General features: G+C 41.4%; 1 protein-coding gene across 3 annotated transcripts in view; it reads left to right on the forward strand.

The window, feature by feature from the left end:
• The window catches only part of wdfy4 (WDFY family member 4), a 318,819-nt gene that overhangs the window by 93,150 nt on the left and 205,139 nt on the right, over positions 1-20,530 (forward strand). For all 3 annotated transcript variants that reach the window (XM_043678828.1, XM_043678827.1, XM_043678830.1), the window contains exons 23-31: positions 3,419-3,609; positions 7,081-7,233; positions 8,234-8,304; positions 8,803-8,964; positions 10,236-10,327; positions 10,430-10,526; positions 10,606-10,811; positions 13,390-13,559; positions 17,634-17,774. In XM_043678828.1, coding sequence (XP_043534763.1) covers positions 3,419-3,609; positions 7,081-7,233; positions 8,234-8,304; positions 8,803-8,964; positions 10,236-10,327; positions 10,430-10,526; positions 10,606-10,811; positions 13,390-13,559; positions 17,634-17,774 — 1,283 coding nt within the window. The remainder of the gene's footprint in view (positions 1-3,418; positions 3,610-7,080; positions 7,234-8,233; positions 8,305-8,802; positions 8,965-10,235; positions 10,328-10,429; positions 10,527-10,605; positions 10,812-13,389; positions 13,560-17,633; positions 17,775-20,530) is intronic.

The raw sequence follows: 20,530 nt of genomic DNA on the forward strand, positions 1-20,530 counted from the left end.
GTGCTAACCACTGTGCCACTGTGCCACATTGGCTTCGGACCACAATGGAAGACGAGACATTAAATGTCCTCAAGGCAGAGATTGATAAATTCTTGATCTCGCAAGGAATTAAGGGCTACGGGGAGAGTGCGGGTAAGTGGAGTTAAAATGCCCATCAGCCATGATTAAATTCGATTGTCTGAATGGTCTTCCTTCCACTCCTATGTCTTATAGTCTTATAGTCTAAATATAATGTAGTCACCTTTACCACTTACCCTGGCATACCTTCTGTTTGAAAGCATTGCCCCTGAGGTCCACTTCAAATATTTTCCCTCTCAATCACCACAGTCGAATGTGATCGATTAAGACATGTGAGGAATTGAACCTGGAGTTGTCTGATCTTTATCATTCCCTTCTGATGGCAGTCTCTTTATTATATTATTCTTAACCTGTAGTGTGGTTCAGCCTGTGTCTCCCATGCCTTAGTGGCGGAGAATCAGAGATTTGTGAGTCCCAAGACTGGAGTGGATAGTGGCAGCTCACTGCAGTACTGAGGGAGTGCTTCACTGTCGGAAGTGCCATATTTTGGATGAGACATTTAATCAAAGCTTCATCTGCTCTCTCAGATTGATAAAAGAGGCCCCACAGGTTTATCGGAACAATAATTGATTGTTGTGGAAGCTTGCTGTGCACAAATTGTTTGCCACATTTCCTACCTTTACAATAGTTGATTCAATTTCTGAAAGTATTTGGTTATAAAATGCCCTTAGAAACATAGAAAATAGGTGCAGCAGTAGGCCATTCAGCCCTTTGAGCCTGCACCACCATTCAATATGATCATGGCTGATCGTGCAACCTCAGTATCCCACTCCTGCTTTCTCTCCATACCCCTTGATCCCTTTAGCCACAAGGGCTATGTCCAGCTCCTTCTTGAATGTATCTAATGAACTGGCTCCAACAGCTTCCTGTGGGAGAGAATTCCACAGGCTCTCATCTCTCTGAGGGAAGGAATTCTTCCTCATCTCCGTCCTGAATGGCTTACCTCATCTACCCCATGTCACCCCTAGTTCTGGAATTCTCCAACATCGGGGACATTCTCCCCACATCTAGCCTGTCCCGTCCCATCAGAATTTTGTATCTTTTTATGTTTCTCCCCGATATTCTTCAAAATTCCAGCGAATACAAGTCCAGTCAATCCTTGGGTGTTGTGGGGTTTTAAATCCCAATGTATAGATGTTCAGCCCTTGTCTAATTTAAATTTATTCCTGGCATTTTTCCTTCCAGTTTATAACTCTGAAAGAAGAAGCTTGGTTAAAATTGTAGTTTTGCACAGATGAATATGGTTTGAGCAAGGTAGTTGGCTGGGAATATCTCGGCTAAATTGTCATCCTGGCTTTATGCTGCTGCTATTATCATCAGATTGGATACAAGGGATTAACAAATGGCTTGGTGTGGAAGTATTGCTGAAGGATTGACAAGAGCCTGAGAGTGCATAGAGATTGATAAGGGAATCATTCTGAAGATAATCCTCGTTATTTATTTGATTGCTGTAATTAGTCCGTGGAAATTGTTCCCTTTATCTTTTGAATGAGGCGACAAACCAAAACCCTATCTGCCCCGCACGACTGAATGGAGTCTAAAAGGGTCCCTGGGTGAGCTTTTTAATGAGCAGACCTACTAAAGGCTGAGGTCCTGGACAAATTGCCCTGCCTAATTTCTGTATCATTATTTACCCCATACTGTGACAACATTCTGTTGTAAACAAGTCATCAGGACCTTTTAGGCCTTTCTGATGAAATATTTTGAATAGGTTTATTTTATTGTAGCAATTACACCACATTCTATTTCCTTTGAGTAAATCCTTTAATTAAAAAAAATCAAAATACATCAATACTTTACCTGCCATGTACCAATTTATAGCACCTTTTTAATATTAAGGTTTACAGTTATATTGCACCACAGTGCCAGCTCGGCTCAAAGGTAGCGATCTTGCTGTTAAAATAGAAAGTTGAGAGTCCTGGTCCCACTCTAGGATTGCAGACTGCAGGCTCAGCAGATGTTTCCGTGCAAAACCAAGGGTGATGGATCAGATGAGGTGTGAAAATGATACCCCATCATACCTGCTCTTGTGGTAATAAGATCTTGCTCTGAGCTATTTGAAGGAGAAAGTGAGGTCTGCAGATGCTGGAGATCAAAGTTGAAACTTTATTGCTGGAACAGCACAGCAGGTCAGGCAGCATCCAGGGAACAGGAGATTCGACGTTTCGGGCACAGGCCCTTCTTCAGGAATCAAGCTGAGCTATTTGAACAACAGCAAGAATGTCTGCTGATGTCTTGACCAGCCTTTTGCCCCACAATAATTGGTCAAGCATTTGTAACAAGGTCAACAACGTAGTGCTCATAGAATATGAGTTCCCTGATTGGGGCTGTTAACCTGATCCAATCAGGGAGCCCCGGCTGACAGTAGTGTCACATTGTCCCTATTCACAGGCTTTGCTTGTGAATGTTTCACTAGCTACATGGGTGCTCTCCTGGTGGCAGAAAATGTAGAATATAATTTTAGCACCATGGCATCGCTGTGTTGTGACACATACACACAGCCATGGCTGGTTTGGGAAAATGTAAGCACACTGCTGGGCCCCCTTTGGGTGCAAAGGTAGTGTGGGGGAGTTCCAAAAAAACACAGGAATGTCAAATGTTCTACTCACTGAGAGCTGGCTCTGAGGACCATTGTCAAGGACTCTCCGCATGTAAGGGTTGACCTGTGGATGGAATACCAGTCTCCGAGGAGTTATTTCAGTACTCGTTCTCAGTTCGAAGGACCTTGCTGTGTACAAATTGGTTCCCATGTTTTCCTTGCATAATGAGAGTCTGCACCACAGAGGAAAATGCAATAAACATGTTCCTTGGGTGTGTTTGGGGCATGAAGAAAGAGTTGCATTGATGTTGCACTTTTCACAACCTCCAGATTCCCAAAGCACTTTACAACCAATGAAGCACTTTCAAAGTGTTGTCACTGTTTTAGTGTAGATGTGCTGTGTTTAAAGCAAGTCTTTCTTGCCCAGACCAGAACAACCTCAAAAATTAATTTTTTTAGAACTTGATGTCAGTTAGTCCAGGCAACTACTCATTGTGTAGAGTCTCATATCCTTAAAAGACTTTGAACCCAGACGTGAGGTACGTTGGATTATTGGACCTCCAACCTAAAGAGGCTGGAGAGCATCAATGGATAGCATTGGTCGAAGCCATGACAATGATTGTTGTATTTTCTGCTTTATCAGATCAAGAAAGAAAGCAAAAGATCTAAACAGCCAATTATTTTTTGTTATCCAGTACCTGATTCCCGCTGTAACATAGCCCTGTGTAACACAGTGCTTGAAGTTTTGGCTTGAGTATCATAAGCATGTGAGCAATCAACTGCCATTATTTATCTTTTTAGGAGTCAGGACGTTTTTTTCGAATCCTGCTGCCAACTGTTTGCAGTTCATCGGTGGTCCCGCTGTGATATTAGGCCTGGTTGCCATGGCGTCTGATGACCATGAGATCTATGCAGCTGTCAAGGTCCTGATTTCGGTTTTGAACAGCAGCACTCTGTGTGAAAAAGAGATGGGACGCATTAAAGGCTACAGGGTAAAGTGCCCCATTTAGAGATGATTAAAAGTATATTAGAAGCCAGAGTTCTGAAATGGTTTTCTGGAATTTTAATAAATGCAATTGAACCTTGAAATTTAGAAACTTTCGAGAGGTCAGTTGATGCTGGGTGTAAATATTGATTTTCTGAAACTGAAAGCATTGAATATATTTTGGAATCAGAAAGCATTCCTGATATAAGTATCTTTGACAAGAATACTACACTGGAAGACAAGTCATTCTGTCACTTTGTTAACAAAATCCAAGTTTGCTGGTAAAATGAGCTCTGGCTCAGATTAAAAAAGTAATTGTGTTATAAGTGATGATTTTGAGCTCAAGAATGTCATGGGTTATTGAGATGTTCTTATCAGTGACTTGGTTTTAATCTTGAAATTCTCATCTGTAACCAGTACAGGTAGGTAGTGCTACTTATATGTTCCGTACCCTAAGTGATGTACTTATTGTAATGATACTAAGGGTCTCATCTGTCAGAAGGTTGAGTTGTAATCATTCCTGCCATTAAAGTTCAATATAAAACCCATCCCAGGGGGTTCTATGAGCAGAGAGAAAGGGGGCTGCTGAGATCTTATAATTACCTATTACATTACAATGTGCTCTTTTTAATGTACATAATCATACCATCAGTTATCATAGAATCCCTGCAGTATTAAGTCAGGCCATTCAGCCCACCAAGTCCACACTGACCCTCCGAATAGCATTCCACCCTGACCCATCCCCCATCCCCTCCCTGTAACCGTTCCTTTTTTTTGGTTTATTTATTCATTTGTGGGATGTGGACGTCACTGGCTGGGCCAGCATTTACTAGCCATCCCTAGTTGCCCTTGGGAAGATGAGCTGCCTTTTTGAATCGCTGCAGTCTACCTGCTGTGGATTGACCCACAATGCCATTAGGGAGGGACTCCAGGATCTTCACCCAGCAACACTGAAGGAACAAAGATATATTTCTAAGTCAGGACGGTGAATGGCTTGGAGAAGAACTTCAAGTTGGTGGTATTCTCATGTATCTGCTGCCCTGGTCCTTCTAGAAGGAAGTGATAATGGGTTTGGAAGGTGCTGTCTGAGGAGCTTTGGTGAATTTCTGCAGTTCATCTTGGAAATAGTACATGCTGCTGCTACTGAGCGTCAGTAGTGGAGGGAGTAGATGTTGGTGGATGTGGTGCCAATTAAGCGGGCTGCTTTGTCCTGGATGGTGAGCCTCTTGAATGTTGTTAGAGTTGTACTCATCCAGGCGAGTGGGGAGTATTCCATCACACTCCTGACTTGTGGCCTATAGATGGTGGACAGGATTTTGGAGTCGGGGAGTGAATTACTTGCCATTTCCCATGGCTAATCCACATTGTCTGCGCACTCCGAGACACTGTGAGCAATTTAACACGACCAATCCACCTAACCTGCATATCTTTGAATTGTGGGAGGAAACCGGAGCACTCGGAGGAAATCCATGCAGACACGGGGAGAATGTGCAAACTCCACATAGACAGTCACCTGAGGGTGGAATCAAACTGACGCCCCTGGTGCTGTGAGGTGGCAGGGCTGACCACTGAGTCACAGTGCCACCCCAAGTTTAAGCTTGAAGAATTTGAAGACCCACTCACGTAATACTTAAGCGAACACAATGACGTTATACCTCTGCTGAGAAATATTGAGGGAACTGAAAAACCTCCCTGATCGCAATGTTCCAAATTGGGAAAGTTGTAGCCTATCAGGAGAGAATTTTTCCACTCAGCTGCAGATTTGGCTATCCAATTATTAATTTGGGATAAGGCACAATTTATATTAAAAAAAAAGCCTGGTTTTAAAATTCTCTTCTGTGCTTTCAAATGCTACCATGACCTGACTCCTTACCATCTCCAGAATCTTTTCCAATCCTGTAAGATCTCTGTGCTCACCAAATTCTAGCCAATTGATTTTAATGGCTCCCTACTTCTTGGCTGTGCCTTCAGCCCTAGAGTTCCCTCTCCAAAGCCTATATGCCTCCCTTTCCTCAAATTATCAACAAAAACCTCCCTTACCACCTTTGACGAAGTCTTTACTCAACACTTCCTCATACTGCCTTCTGTAATTCGATATTGTATATAGTTTATAATGTGCTTGCGATGCCCCTGGGGACATAATTTAATAGATTAGGGTGCCATGCAAATACCAGAAGTTGTTGGAGCAAATTTTATTCCAAACTCAATTCATTTCACTGTGGAAGGGATAGAAAGCAATGGTGATTGAAGGAGTGGAAATATGGAACTACTACCAGCTCGTATAAATCCAAAACAAGACATTTAACATCTGGATAGCGAGTATTGGTAACCAAGTGTTGTAATGCATACAGGGTTCCTGAAGCTCTTCAGCACTCCCAGCTACTCAGCCCCACTCCTCTCTCATTTATCTCCCAGCCCCCTAGTGCCCGCTCATCCTCCGCACCACCCCCCCCTCCCCTCCCAAATCCCTGATGAAGGGCTTATGCCCGAAACATCATCCCTCCTGCTCCTTGGATGCTGCCTGACCGGCTGCGCTTTTCCAGCACCACACTTTTTGAATCTGATCGACCATCCTGTCTTTCTCCTAGGTTTCTGAAGGTGTTAGTTAGTGTGCAAATAAACATATATCTTCTCTCTACGATTTGTTTAATTCTAGTCGTGTAAATTTATAAATGCTGCTTTGGTAGCTATGTATCTCATGATTATTGGTATCACAAAATGGTCCACAGCATTTGAGATTTTGTTTGAGAAATTTTCTTGTCAAAATAAATCAGTGGATATTCAAATTATTTTTACCATAAAATTAAATCCTTCTAGAAACTGTAACAATTTGTTGAAATTGTGGATATTTCTACAAAACTTTATTCACCTTCAAAGTTTTAAAGAATAAGTTATCCAGCAATTTTAATTCAAGCAACATTAAGCAGAAAGTTAGTGCTCAGAGGAGTTTTCAATTAACAGGTAATTTAAATTCAAAAGGCACTGTAAGAGTAAGCTTCACTTTTGTTGGCTTTTGTTTAAATTGTAATGATTTTTCCCAGGTTGTGTATTAGTTTCTATTCCTGCCTGCCATTGTAGGTTATAGTCATACAGCATGGAAACAGACTCTTTAGTCCAAGCCGTCCATGCTGACCATGTTCCCACCTGCCTGCGCTTGGCCCATATCCCTCCAAACATTTCTTATTTACACACTTATCTAAATGACTTTTAAATGTTGTAACTGTACCCACATCTATCACTTCCTCTGGAAGTTCATTCCACACACGTATCACGCTCTGTGTGGGGGAAAAAAAAATCGCTCCTCATGTCTTTTTGAAACCTTTCTCCTCTCACCTTAAAAATGCACCCCCCAATCTTGAAATTCTCCACCCCTGGGAAAAGGTGAAAAGGTCATAGCCTCTCCTTATTACTCAAACCCTCCATTCCCAGCAGCATCCTGTTGTTGTAAATAATACTCCAGTCTTTCTGTTCCATGTAGATTTTAGCGCTGCTGTTAAAAATGAAGGTGAAGTTGTTAAACGCCAGAATTTTTCAACTTATCCTGACCATCGTTGGAACTGCGGAGTTGGGCCAAGGAACCTCAACAATTCACAAAGGCTGTGCTTTCAGTGACCTCCTCTGTGATTTTGAGGTAAATGTACTTCAAAAACGTTCAAGTTTGTCATCAAGCATTTGGTAGACTGTTCAATTGTGGGAGCTGTCATGACTGAGTTTGATGCTGCACTTACCCCGAGGACTGGGATGAGAATAAATTTCTTTGCCCAGGAAGTGGGGCACCTGTGGAATTCTTGACCACAGAAAGCTGAAGAGGTGAAAACCTTGAATGTTTCCCAAGACATTAGATTCACTTATTTGAGCTAAAGAGATCGAAGAGTAGGTAGACAAAGCAGGAACAGGACGTGGAATTGAATGATCAGCCAAGATCACACTATACTCACAGAGATATTCAGTATGGAAACAGATCCTTTGGTCCAATTTGTCCACGCCGACCAGATATCCCAACCTAATCTAGTCCCACCTGCCAGCACCCGGCCCATATCCCTCCAAACCCTTCCTGTTCATATACCAATCCAGATGTCTTTTAAATGTTGTAATTGTACCAGCCTCCACCACTTCCTCTGGCAGCTCATTCCATACACATACCACTCTCTGCGTGAAAAAGTTGCCCCTTAGGTCCCTTTTATATCTTTCTCCTCTCACCTTAAACCTATGCCCGCTAGTTCTGGACTTCCCCACCCCAGGGAAAAGTCCTTATCTATTTACCCTATCCATGCCCCTCATGATTTTATATTGAAGGTGCAGCAGGCCTGCAGGGCTGAATGGCCTACGCCTGCTATTTTCTATGTTCAGACTTTAAAGTGGGGTTTGGGTGGAATTTCTGGCTGATTTAATTGTTTTTAATTGCGGGGTACTGTAGAGTTGGAACTGTGTGGGTTGGCCGTTGACCGTCTTGATTCCTTGCCCCACACTGAGTTCAGATTAAGGATTGGTAGCGGCCTTTTTTGCTTTTAGCTTCCTGTGAATTAATGCAATTGGTGCAACAGTGTATGAAGGTCTGGGGTTATTCATGTCCACAGCACTTTTACATTGGCTTCTCACCAACATTAATGGCTTTCCTTTTTTTTTTGAAGATTTGGCGGAATTCTCCGGATTCACTTGATCTGCTGCTTTTCAACCATTTTCTGGAACTTCTCAAAAGCAGGTAATAGTTTGTATTATAGGAATCTTTGTGATCTCATTGCTAATTGGTTTAATTCGAGGACTTGAATTACCATCGGGGGATAATAGAGAACGCGAGTCTCGGATATTTCCGACGTGGGCAAATGATTAAATCTATTGTTTGATTTTGAACTTGAAAATATTGCCAATTGCATTTTTGATTCCTGTCAACTGGGGGAGACTTTATGGGAACACTGACAGAATGTGAATCTTTTACAAGAAATGTTACATTTGAATTTTTTACCCCTGTTCTGCCTCATTTTGTAGTTCTTTCCTCTTTTCTTACCCCCTGTTCCTTTGAATCACATTAGCGTGCCTCTGAAAAAAAATTTTATTGATGAAAATCCACAAAGGATTGTGGTTTCTCCCCCTACATGTTGCTTGATAATATCAGTGAGTGGCTAAGTCAGTCCATGAACTCTCCTTAAGTTCATATTGTATTGTACAAAGAATTATCTGTGTTATTGCCTTTCTCCTACAGTGATAGACGTCACAATGCTGAGGTCATGCACAGACTTCAGTTGATACCAAGACTTGTCTTTCTACTGAATGACCCCAATAATACCAGGTCAAAGGTTCATGTCATATGCACCATCCTTGCAGAATTACTGAAAAGTTACTTCACCACAGCAGACCTCCTAAGGTAATATTGTGTGTGACATTTTACAAGATCCCATTGTAGATGCTACATTGCCAGTACGATGAAATTGGTTTTCTTTTCTTGTTGTTTTCCGTCAATTCCCAAGAGTAGATAAATACAACAAATGAACAACTATTTGCCAACGTGTGTGGGTTCTGAAGAGGAATCGTCACACTTGGTTTTAAATCATGTTAAAGGATTTTAACAATTATCTTATCCCTTCTGAGTGTAGAAATAAGGATATCTGGTATCTTTTAGGATTCAAGGTTTCAACTGATGTTTCGAGTGGGATCCATTCTGATGAAGGGTCTCTCAAAGGACATGAAGCAATTTACTCAGTCAGTTGCTGACTCATTTGTGCATTTACATTAAATGTGCCATAGCACTTGATTATAGCAAAGGACTAGCAATCCACAAGTCTCGCCTTCATAATCCCACCATAGCAAATTAGGAAATTGAATTTCAAACAATCTGGCCATTTGTCAGTGGTTGTGCTTTTGCGAATTCACTGATGTGAATCTTTTTGAGAAAGAGACACTGCTGACTCATCCCAGTCTGGCCAACATGTGACTCAAACTGTGTAGCTTGCTTTTACTTTCATAGAGTCATAGAATCATACAACATGGACACAAACCCATAGGTCCAACCAGTCCATGCCGACCGTAATCCCAATTAACCTGATTCCACCTGCCTGCTCCTGGCCCATATCCCTCCAAACCTTTCCTGTTCAAGTACTGATCTAAATGTTTTTTCAACGTTGAAACTGTGCCCACATCCACCCACTTCCTTAGGAAGTTCATTCCACTCCCAAATCATCCTCTGTGTAAAACGCTTGCCTCTTAAGTCTTTTTTTAAATCTCTCTCCACTCTTGAAATCCCCCATCTTGGAGAGAAGGCAACTACCGTTAACCCTATCTGGCCCCCTCAGATTTTATAAACTTGTATCAGGTCACCTCTCAACCTCATACAGGGTATCTCAAGATTGGGAATAAATACCCAATGTCACATGACACTCCAAGAACAAATATATTTTTAAAATTAGATTCTCTTTCAGTTATCTAGCATTTGTAGTTACTTTGCTTATGCGTTACTTTTGACTTTAAGTATGGACAGTGTGGCAACAATAGCCTGTATCAGGAAATGTAAAGAGATGACATAATTTCATGGCTGCCATTTGAAATGACTGACATAAATTATAATGAAATATTGTGGTATAATTGGAGACATATTTGAAGGTTAATTACTATTGAAATATTTAATATTTTCTGTTGAAGGATTGGATTATTCCTTACTTACACTTTGCCTCCAGCTTCCATGAATGAAAAATTAATTTCACTCGAAAGAGTTTCTGATACGTCGATAGATGGTGAGGTGTTTTAATTTATTTAAGACAATTATGTTCTGGATGCATTGCTTACAAATACTAAACCTTATCGGTCTTACTTTTAATTTCTTTTGTTATTTGAAGTCATACATCATGTACCTGGAAGGACAATATGGCTAAGAAATCAACTATTGAGGACACTGCTTGAGGTGTGTCGGGGTCACCTTAATCAAAATTCTAAGTAGGTACTTTCTTGATCTCCTTTTCAATCGTACACAGTTTGCTTGTAAACTGAAACTAAAAAAAAATGTTTCCATCAGAGATCAAGAGAAAATGTTTACTTCGCTGGGGCCTGACTGGTTCTTGCTTTTCATGCAAGCTCATCTTCATCCAACCACCGTCATCCTGAGTACAAGACTATTGCTTCACTTCCTGTACAATCCAGCACTGTTGGTCAAGTTTAGAGATGGCATGCGAGCAAATGCCTGGTTGGAGAATAGTACTGCAGAGTGCAGTATCCTAGTGGGTATGTTTTAATGTATGTAAGACTGTCTACAAATCATATCTTTCATATATATTCCTTTTCTTTCACTCATTTTATGACTCGATAAATTTTGTCTCTGTCTGCTTTTGACACTTGAAACTTTTTTTGTGTCTGCTTTCTTCAGAAGCTTTGCCTTGTCCTATCGCTTCACATCCAAGACCAGGCACAGGTATTACCCTGACGTGTCAGGTTTATGTAACTGGTTATTAGAGGTGGTTCACCTTTCAAAACAAAGGGCAAAATTAAAGACTGTCTGAACCTCAACTAGCGAGTCCCCTATCACAATTGATCTCTTGGAACCCGACGTGCCCCTCATTGCATTAGCCAGTCTCAATACCAGAAACTTGGCTGTTCGTGCTACGTTCCCCTGAGAAGCCGTGCCCCTCTACATTTTCCAAAACAGCATACTTGTTTGAAATGGATATAGCCACAGAACACACCTGCACTAGGTGTCTACCTCCCTCAACTTACATGGAGTTAACCCATTTATATGACTTTATCTGAGACTTACCCCCTTCCTATAACTGCCATCCATTACATACTGTTGCTGTTGCAAATTCCTCATTGCTTCTAACTGTCTGTCCAACTGATCCATTCTATCTGATAAGATTCACTTCCAACAGCATTAATTGCAGATATAATCCGCAATAACCCTTAAACCCTCTTTAATCTCCCACAATTGATAAGAAGCACATATCACTCTACTAAAGGCCATTTTTGCTCCTTCACAATCTACAGACCCAGAAAATAACACCATCTTATTAATCTACAAAACACTGCCCCAGGTTAGATTAATAGTTACGGCTTATATTTTAAATTAAATCAAGAGACATATCTCAAAAAAAAATCAAGAAAGAACCCACTCTACTCGCTACTGCAGACTTTCTGTAGGCCAATTAAAACAATTAACTTTCTGATTCTGTGCTGTGAGCTTCACCCAACCAGTTCCTCCAAGATCAGTTGTGAATTTCACTGTTTGTTAATTTTCCCAGACTCACTTCGATGTCCAGTGATACATGAATTCAAACAGCAAAGGCAGTACTGTGTATGTTCACTCTGGTGTCGGTTTCTCTCTCTCTCTCTCTCTCTCTCTCTCTCTCTCTCTCTATTCTTCAGTTTTAAACTGCTGTTGTTTTGACTTTTTTTCCCCCCAAAGTACCAAAACAATACAACAGCATATAAAACAGTAATTGCTGCTCCTGGAATTCGAGGAAAATATCTCAAAAAAGGAGCAGCTCTTACAGCCAGAAATTTTTTCCATCCTCCATCTTGGATTGCCCTTGAGCTGAGTATGTTGGCTAAATTTATAGGAGAAAGTGAGGTCTGCAGATGTTGGAGATCAGAGTTGAGAGTGTGTTGCTGGAAAAGCACAGCAGGTCAGGCAGCATCCGTGGAGCAGTAAAATCAACATTTTTGGCTGGAGCCCTTATTCAGGAATTTATACCCTCCCAACTCAAAGGGTCTATCACCGTCTCAGTCTCAGTTTCTGCTCGTTGTTAAAAATTATCTGGAACCCATGACCCCGCTTAAGACTGTGACTCCAATCTCAGCTTAGTGCCAACTACAAATGCAAACTAAATCTGAAGTATGTGAGGACTTCAGATGCTGAAGATCAGAGTCGAGAGTGCGGTGCTGGAAAAGCACAGCCGGTAAGGCAGCATCCGAGGACCAGGAGAGTCAACGTTATAAGCATAAACTCTTTGTCAGGAAACTTGGAGTTTATGCTCGAAATGTCGACTCTCCTGCTCCTTGGATGCTGCCTGACCAGCTGTGCTTTTCCAGCACCTCAGTTTTTGGCAAACTAAATTGGGCCAAGTTAGGATTGTACAAAATAATAACTTTGACTTTCTTACCCAGCAGTTGGACACACTCAGTCCTAGCAGAGTGGGTGTTAATAGTCTTAAATAAATCTAATCATCTAACTTCCAGGAATATTTGTTCCAGCACTTACTTGATAGTGATATTACATTGACTCCCCTACACCCTGCTTCTCTCACTGAGCCCAACATTGGTGAGTTCTATAGTAATACTCAAAATTGGCTCTAACTGAGATTAGGTCACATTTGTTATTGAACATAGGGTTTGTTTTCTCTCAACCTGTTCTGAAACTCGGTAGACAGGATATTTTTTAACCAATGGGGTCATTGAGCAAATCCTTGCTCCCTCAAAATGATGATCCTCGCATTGCAATTACAAGTAAACCTCACGCAAATAGCGGACACGTTTACAATGTCACAGTGTATAAATCTAAGCCACATTTGTGTTGTAGGCAGCTGAGGAAGGTGTTGGAGACTTGCAGCATAGAAAGGTCATTCTAGCCAACATGCTATCTTCTTGAAAGTGAATTCTTGCTTCGACCTACATCTCTCCACATTTTCTCGATAAACTCAACAATATTGCTGTAGAATCTTAATGACACCAGTCATCAGGATACAACATTTAATTTTGTTGCTTTACTGTAAGTGCAAGCTGTGTACAGCACCATACTGAAATGGTGATAAGTGTAATGCATTACTTGGAATGCTGAAATGTACCCTGATCACTTTCTCCTTTGTTACAGACAATATCAAAACTCGACCCCAGACCTGCAGCCAGACGCCGTATTTAGTTCCTGGATTTGAAATAATGCAGATGTTCTTGAGCCATCATGCTTCCATACCTGAGCTGTACCTACTCCTGGCTGCATTGGTTTTACAGAAACCACTTGAAGAGATGCCAGAGGATTCCAAGGTAGTGTCTCCCTAATTCTGTAAAATGTACGACGCTGCTTTTTTTGTGTTGCTTTAACTGCAGGATTGACTTGCTTTAATAACTTACTACACTTGCCAAAATGTAAATCATCGACACCCTATTTCGAGACAGGCTGAGCAAATAGCATTGATTTTATACTTAGGCAAGCACTCTATGGGAACATCATCACGTGAAGATTCCCTTCAAAGCCACTCACCATCCTGACTTTGAAATATATCATTGTTCCTTCATTGTCATTAGGTTAAAGTTTAATTTGGATAAATGCGAGATATTTCATTTTGGTAAAACAAACAAAGGCAGGGCTTGTACAATTAAAAGTAGGGCCTTGTGGAGTGTTATAGAACAGAGAGGGTTAGGGATTCAGGTATGTAACTCTGACATTTGTGTCACATACAGACAGGGTGGTTAAGAAGGCATTTAGCATGCTTGCCTTCATTGTTCAAATCTTTGAGTATAGGAGTTGGGACGTTATATTGAGTTTGTACAAAATGTTGGTGAAGCCTCTTCTGGAATATTGTGTCCAGTACTGGCCACACTGTTATAGGAAAAATATTATTAAACTGGAGAGGGTTCAAACTGGGGCAATTTTATCATACAGAGAGTGGTTCATGTGTGGAATGAACTTCCAGAGGAAGTGATGGATGCGGGTATAATTACAATGTTTAAAAGACATTTGGAGAATACATGAATAGGAAATGTTTGGAGGGACATAGACCAAGCGCAGGCGGGTGCGACTAGTTTAGTTTGGGATTGTGATTGGCATGGACTGGTTGGACCAATAGGTCTGTTTCCGTGCTGTAAGACTCTAAAATCCTGGAATTCCCTCCCTAAGAGCATTGTGCATGTACCTACAGCACATGGACTGCAGCAGTTCAAGAAGGCTTCTCAAGGGCATCCAGGGACCGGTATTAATTGGTGTTCCATCCAGCAACGCTAACGTTCTATGAGAGAATAACAAAAAAAAGGTCCTGCACTGGAATTTCAGTCTAGATCGTGTCCACAAACCTGTGGAGTAAGGTTCAAATCTGTCACCCACTGATTGTGGTGAAAGATCCAACACTGAACTGAAGTTGAAAATAAAATATGAGCTCTATTTGATAAAACTGCAAATAAAAGGCTATTTCATCAGAAGAAATGTCCATCTGCCTGCAGTTCCTTTTAACCACTTGTTGTTTGCCAAAATCTTCCTTTTAATAAAACTGAAAGCTTCATGCTTTTGATGGTACAACAGGACTGTCATTCAGGTAAAAACAATGACTGCAGATGCTGGAAACCAGATTCTGGATCAGTGGTGCTGGAAGAGCACAGCAATTCAGGCAGCATCCGAGGACGTTAAAATCAACGAGGTAAAAACAATGACTGCAGATGCTGGAAACCAGATTCTGGATCAGTGGTTCAGTCAATGGACTGTGGCAGTATCACAAACCGCATAGACGGTTCGTCAGTGCTGAAGGAACCTATGCTTCTGTTATCCCCTCTGATTGCCCTGTGGCAGAGTTGATTGCAAGTTTTGAAGATGTGTACTTTATTAAGACTACATTCTGTATACACTGAAGAGATCAAATGTCCATAACAAACCTTCAATATCCGATTATGTAAGGATTTTTCTGAGGAGTTCTTTTATAATTATTGCAGCTATCGGCATGGCCACATAGCGGCTATTCTTATACAAAGCCACCTGAAATGGTATTTTGCCAATGGCTAATGTTATTTTAGTTGAGAGTGTGGTGCTGGAAAAGCACAGCATGTCAGGCAGCATTCGAGGACCAGGAGAATCCTCGATGAATATTCCTGATGAAGGCGTCTTGCCCGAAATGTCGATTGTCCTGCTCCTCAGATGCTGCCTGACCTGCTGTGCTTTTCCAGCACCACACTCTCGACTCTGATCTCTAGCATCTGAAGTCCTCACTTTCTCCTAATGTTATTTTAGCTCTAGTAAAATAGTAAATACAGCTACTTGCACTCGATTACCCATGCTAATGAAGGAATGGATTTTCTGAGCGTATTAATGTCTTGTGGTACTTTGTTAATCATGCTGTCGTTTGATGGTCAGAGAGAGTTAAACAGTGTAGTGCTGGAAAAGCACAGCTGTTCAGGCAGCAGCTGAGGAGCAGGAGAGTCAATGTTTCGAGCATAAACTCTTCATCAGGAATGAGGGAGTGGCCTAAAGGGGTGGAGAGATAAATGGGAGAAGGGTGGGGCTTGTGGGGGAGGTGGCTGGGAATACAATAGATCAATGAAGGTGGGGGTGAAGGTCATAGGTTGGAGAGAAGGGTGGAGTGGATAGGTGGGAAGGAAGATGGGCAGGTAGGACAGTTCAGGAGGGCGGTGCCGAGTTGGAAGGTTGGATCAGATTAGATAAGATTAGATCAGATTAGATTAGATTAGATTAGATTAGATTAGATTCCCTACAGCCCAACAAGTCCACACCGACCCGCCGAAGAGTAACCCACCCAGACCCATTTCTCTCTGACTAATGCACCTAATACAATGGGTAATTTTAGTATGGCCAATTCACCTGACCTGCACATCTTTGGACTGTGGGAGGAAACTGGAGCACCCAGAGGAAATCCACGCAGACACGGGGAGAATGTGCAAACTCCACACATTCCAGCCCAAGGCTGGAATTGAACCCGGGTCCCTGGCGCTGTGAAGCTGGTCCAGTGGTACTGTTAACAGATGCTATTTATTTTGGCACCTCCTAAAACCAGGGTTATTGCCATGGTGATATCCCATGCAGCATGTCTGATGATGCAAGAGATTTTGGAGGCAGCTTGAGTCTGCACAACCAGAAAAGTCCTGCCAGCGTAGTTGAGGGCAATGGAGATGGGAATTGTGCTTGTAATTGAGTGTAAGAACAATGAGTGATAGCTGAAAGTCATAGAGTCATAGTCACAGAAATGTACAGCACGGAAACAGAGACTTTGGTCCAACTTGTCCATGCTGACCAGATATCCCAACCTTATCTAGTCCCATTTGCCAGCACTTGGCCCATATCCTTCTTACTCTTTCCTACTCATACCTCCATCCAGGTGTCTTTCAAATGTTGCAATTGTACCGTCTTCCACCACTTCCTCCGGCACCTAATTCCATACATTTCCTACCCTCTGTGTGAAAAAGTTGCCCTTAGGTCTCTTTTATATGTTTCCCCTCTCACGTTAAACCTATGCCCTCTAGTTCTGGACTCCCCCACCCCAGGGAAAAAGACTTTGCCTATTTACCCTATCCACGCCCCTCATGATTTTATAAACCTCTATAAGGTCACCCCTCAGCCCCTGATGCATCAGGGGAAAGAGTCCCAGCCTATTCAGCCTCATGTAGAACAAGTGAAAGTGTTTAATTACTGAATGACTTGCATGAAGCAGAACAATAACATGTGATTCACAGCAGGATGGAACAAGGTGCATTTATGTTTTCTACACTAATGTGCATAATTATATAAGAAGGTCTGATCAAGATGGACCAGTGGGTTAATTAATTGACAGCATGTAGCTTTATACATTTTTTTTATAGCAACATGATCTCCATCGCATCACTATCAGCGGAGATAAAATGTGACCACTGAAATTATATTGATTGACTCCAGTTTGATATGGTATTTGTGAGGAATGGCTGAATGTGGAATGTCAATATTGAATGGAATGTGGAATGTCAATATTGAATGAATATAGTTTACTGATTGTTAAATTCCTAAATTGCTCTTGACCCTTAATCGTGTTAACCTACCTGCTTGGAAAATGCTTTAATAGTATTTCTGGTCAAATTTCTGTTAAAATATGTGTCATGACAATCCACTAAAACTGTCGATCCAATTGAGGGAGAACTAAGGAGACAACACAGAACATCCAGACCTCCTCTGTGCCATGACTGACTTTAATTTATTAATTTTCACCGGCTAGAAACGTCACTAAGGCTGTCAATTTTAAAAAGAAAAGTCAAATGCACAGAAGGTGGGGTGCACTGATTCTTAAAAAAAATTGTTTTACAAATGATGACATGCATTTAGTCAATGAAAAATTATCAGCTTTTTAAAGCATGAATTGTCTTTTCTAGATGGACCTTGACATGATGATTACTTGGCTTCTTGAGCAAGTGAAATCAAATCAGAGTGACCAGTCTGTTAAAATCCCGAATGGATTGTGTACTGAAGCTGCATTGGTTTTGCTGGATTTGGTGAGAGCTACATTAAGCAAGGTGAGGCAATGCACTTGATGTTGAAGTTTGCTTTCAAATATTGAACAGTGAAACACAACCAGTGCCTCTTAAATAGCACAATACCATAGAAACACATTCTAGCTTCCTTTGCAACATCTCAAGTGGGCTGCCATTTAATACAACCCTTGTAGACAAGTTGCAGATCCTAGCATAAGGGGAATGATCATACACAGGCTGTTCCAATTGATAGTCGCAGTTGGACTTGCTTCTCAACAGCAGTGAAGCCTCGTAGACTTACTCCCAGGTCCTCAGTATATTGCTGTTACTGGTAAATTGCTGAGTCATGGTGTCATACAGTGTTGAAACAGACCCTTCAGTTCAACCAGTCCATGCCAACCATGTTCCCAAACTAAGTAGTCCTGCGCTTGGCCCATATCTCTCCAAGCCTTTCCTGTGCATGTACTTACCCAAATGTCTTTTAAACGTTGTAACTGAACCTGCACCCACCATTTCCTCTGGCAGTTCATCCCACACGCAAACTGCTCATTTAAAAAAAAATGTTATCCCTCATGTCATTTTAAAGCTTTCTCCTCTCACCTTAAAAATATGCTGTCTAGTGTTGAACTGTCCCACCTGAGGGAAAAGGCCTTTGCTACTCACCTTATCCATGTCCCTCATGATTTTATAAACCTCTATAAGGTCACTCCTTAACCTCCTATGACCCAGTGGGAAAAGTCCCATCCTCTCCATGACAAAGCAAAAGGATTTGTCTGTGTGGAATTTCCCAGAAAACTTCAGGTCTTGGCCTTTGTGGAACATCTACAGGAGAATCTCTGGGTGATGGTCCAGTACAGTGCAGTACGATCGTTATGAAGTGATGTTTCCCAAAGAATTCACAAATGGATGGGGTAAAATATCTGAAGTTGGGTAAAAGCTGACTGATGCTTATGTTCTGTTTTGTTGCCATCATGTTCGAGTAACCATTTTTTGTATCTGATAGGCAGATATGGGTAACTTGTTTTTTTGCCCAGTTCAGCACACCAGAAGCAGCTACTTTAATAGCAATGAGACAGAAAGCCAGGTGGGATTTTCCTTCTCTGTTCCAGGAGTGCTGAGCTTTTTGTGCATCAGTTACTGCTGATCATAGTTCAGCTGATTCTGTACTGGAAAGGACCCTGCACTGAAACCTTTGTCTGGCTGACCAGGGAGTTGGGTAGTATCTTTACCCATGAGGCGCTCTAGCCGGTTAATATAACCAAAACTGCTGAAAGTTATTTGTGATAAACTGGTAAATTATTTAGAGTATCAGCATTTCAATGTAGTTATCAATTAGCAATGTTAGGAAGATAAACCGTCTACCAGCTATTTGAATTACGGATTTTTTTTTTCCTTTCTCATCTTACACTTTTCCACAGTCTCCCTTTTTGCCAAGTCCTTTCAAGTCTGTTGCCAGGAAATATCATTTCATTGTTGTTGCCTTTTCCCATTGCCTATTTAGGGTACAGCGTGTTAAAGTGTATGAACTAAAATTATGGTGTTCAAAGGCTAAACCTGATGTTATTTTGAACCAAGTAGAGTGGCCTGGTCAGATAAATAAGTAACTGAGTTCACTTCTAGTTTCACTTCTCAGGGCATGAATCTTTTTGGGGAAACCAGAAGTGCTTCTCGAAATGGCAACTCTTTTTATGTCAACAGTAATGTCTAATTAACAACTCAAATATCGTTGGGCAGATGAGAGTTTTACAAATTTGAATGAGTTAGTTCAAAGAAGTAGCTTTGTGCTTCAAGCATCCACAAAGTAGTTGCTTATTTTTAATCTTGTTTACTGTGAATACATAATGTATGCAAATGATATTTGACCACATCGAGGAATCTCTGCAAGGTTAGCTTTATCATCAAGTAGGGGCATAGTCATTCAACACGGAAATAGACCCATCGGTCCATCTTATCCATACTGACCAAGTTTTCCAACCTAAACTTGTCCGATTTGCCTGTGTTTGGCCCACTTCCCTCTAAATGTTTCCGCGTCATGTACCTGTCCATACGTTGTAACAGAACCTGCATCCACCACTTCCTCTGGAGAGTTAACTGCTGAATGTATAGAGAACTCAGTGGATCAAAGGGCTAATGTTTATATATCCCATAAGAAGAAAAGGACTGTTGGGCGAAGTTCACAGCACAGAATCAGATAAGTTAATTGTTGTTTTAAGTCTGTCCAAGAGAAAGGCTGCAGTAGTGAGTATAGTGGATTCTTTCTTGATTATGTTTTTGGAGATAAGTCTCTTGATTAAACTTAAAATATAAGCCACAGCTATTAATTTAGCATATGGCAGTAGAGGAATAAGATGGTGTTATTTTCTGGGTCTGTAGATTGTGAAGGAGCAAAAATGGCCTTTGCAGTGATATGTACTGTTGTCAGATGTGGGAGTTTAAAGAGAGTTTAAGGGTTACTGTGGATTATATCTGCCATAAATGCTGTTGGATGCAAATCTTATCAGCTCGAATGGATCGGTTGGAGAGACAGATAGAAGCGATGAGGAATTTGCAACAGAAACAGTATGTGATTGATGGCAGTTATAGGAAGGGGGGAAGTCTCAGATACACTCACATAGATGGGTTAACTCCAGGAAGGATAAGAGAGGTAGGCAGCTAGTGCAGGAGTCTTTTGTGGATATACCCATTTCAAACAGGTATGCTGTTTTGGAAAATGTAGGGGGTGATGGATTCTCAGGGGAACGTAGCATAAACAGCCAAGTTTCTGGTGTTGAGACTGGCTCTAATGCAACGAAGGATAT

The sequence above is a fragment of the Chiloscyllium plagiosum genome, chromosome 38 (genome assembly GCF_004010195.1).
Source record: "Chiloscyllium plagiosum isolate BGI_BamShark_2017 chromosome 38, ASM401019v2, whole genome shotgun sequence".
Classification (NCBI taxonomy): domain Eukaryota; kingdom Metazoa; phylum Chordata; class Chondrichthyes; order Orectolobiformes; family Hemiscylliidae; genus Chiloscyllium; species Chiloscyllium plagiosum.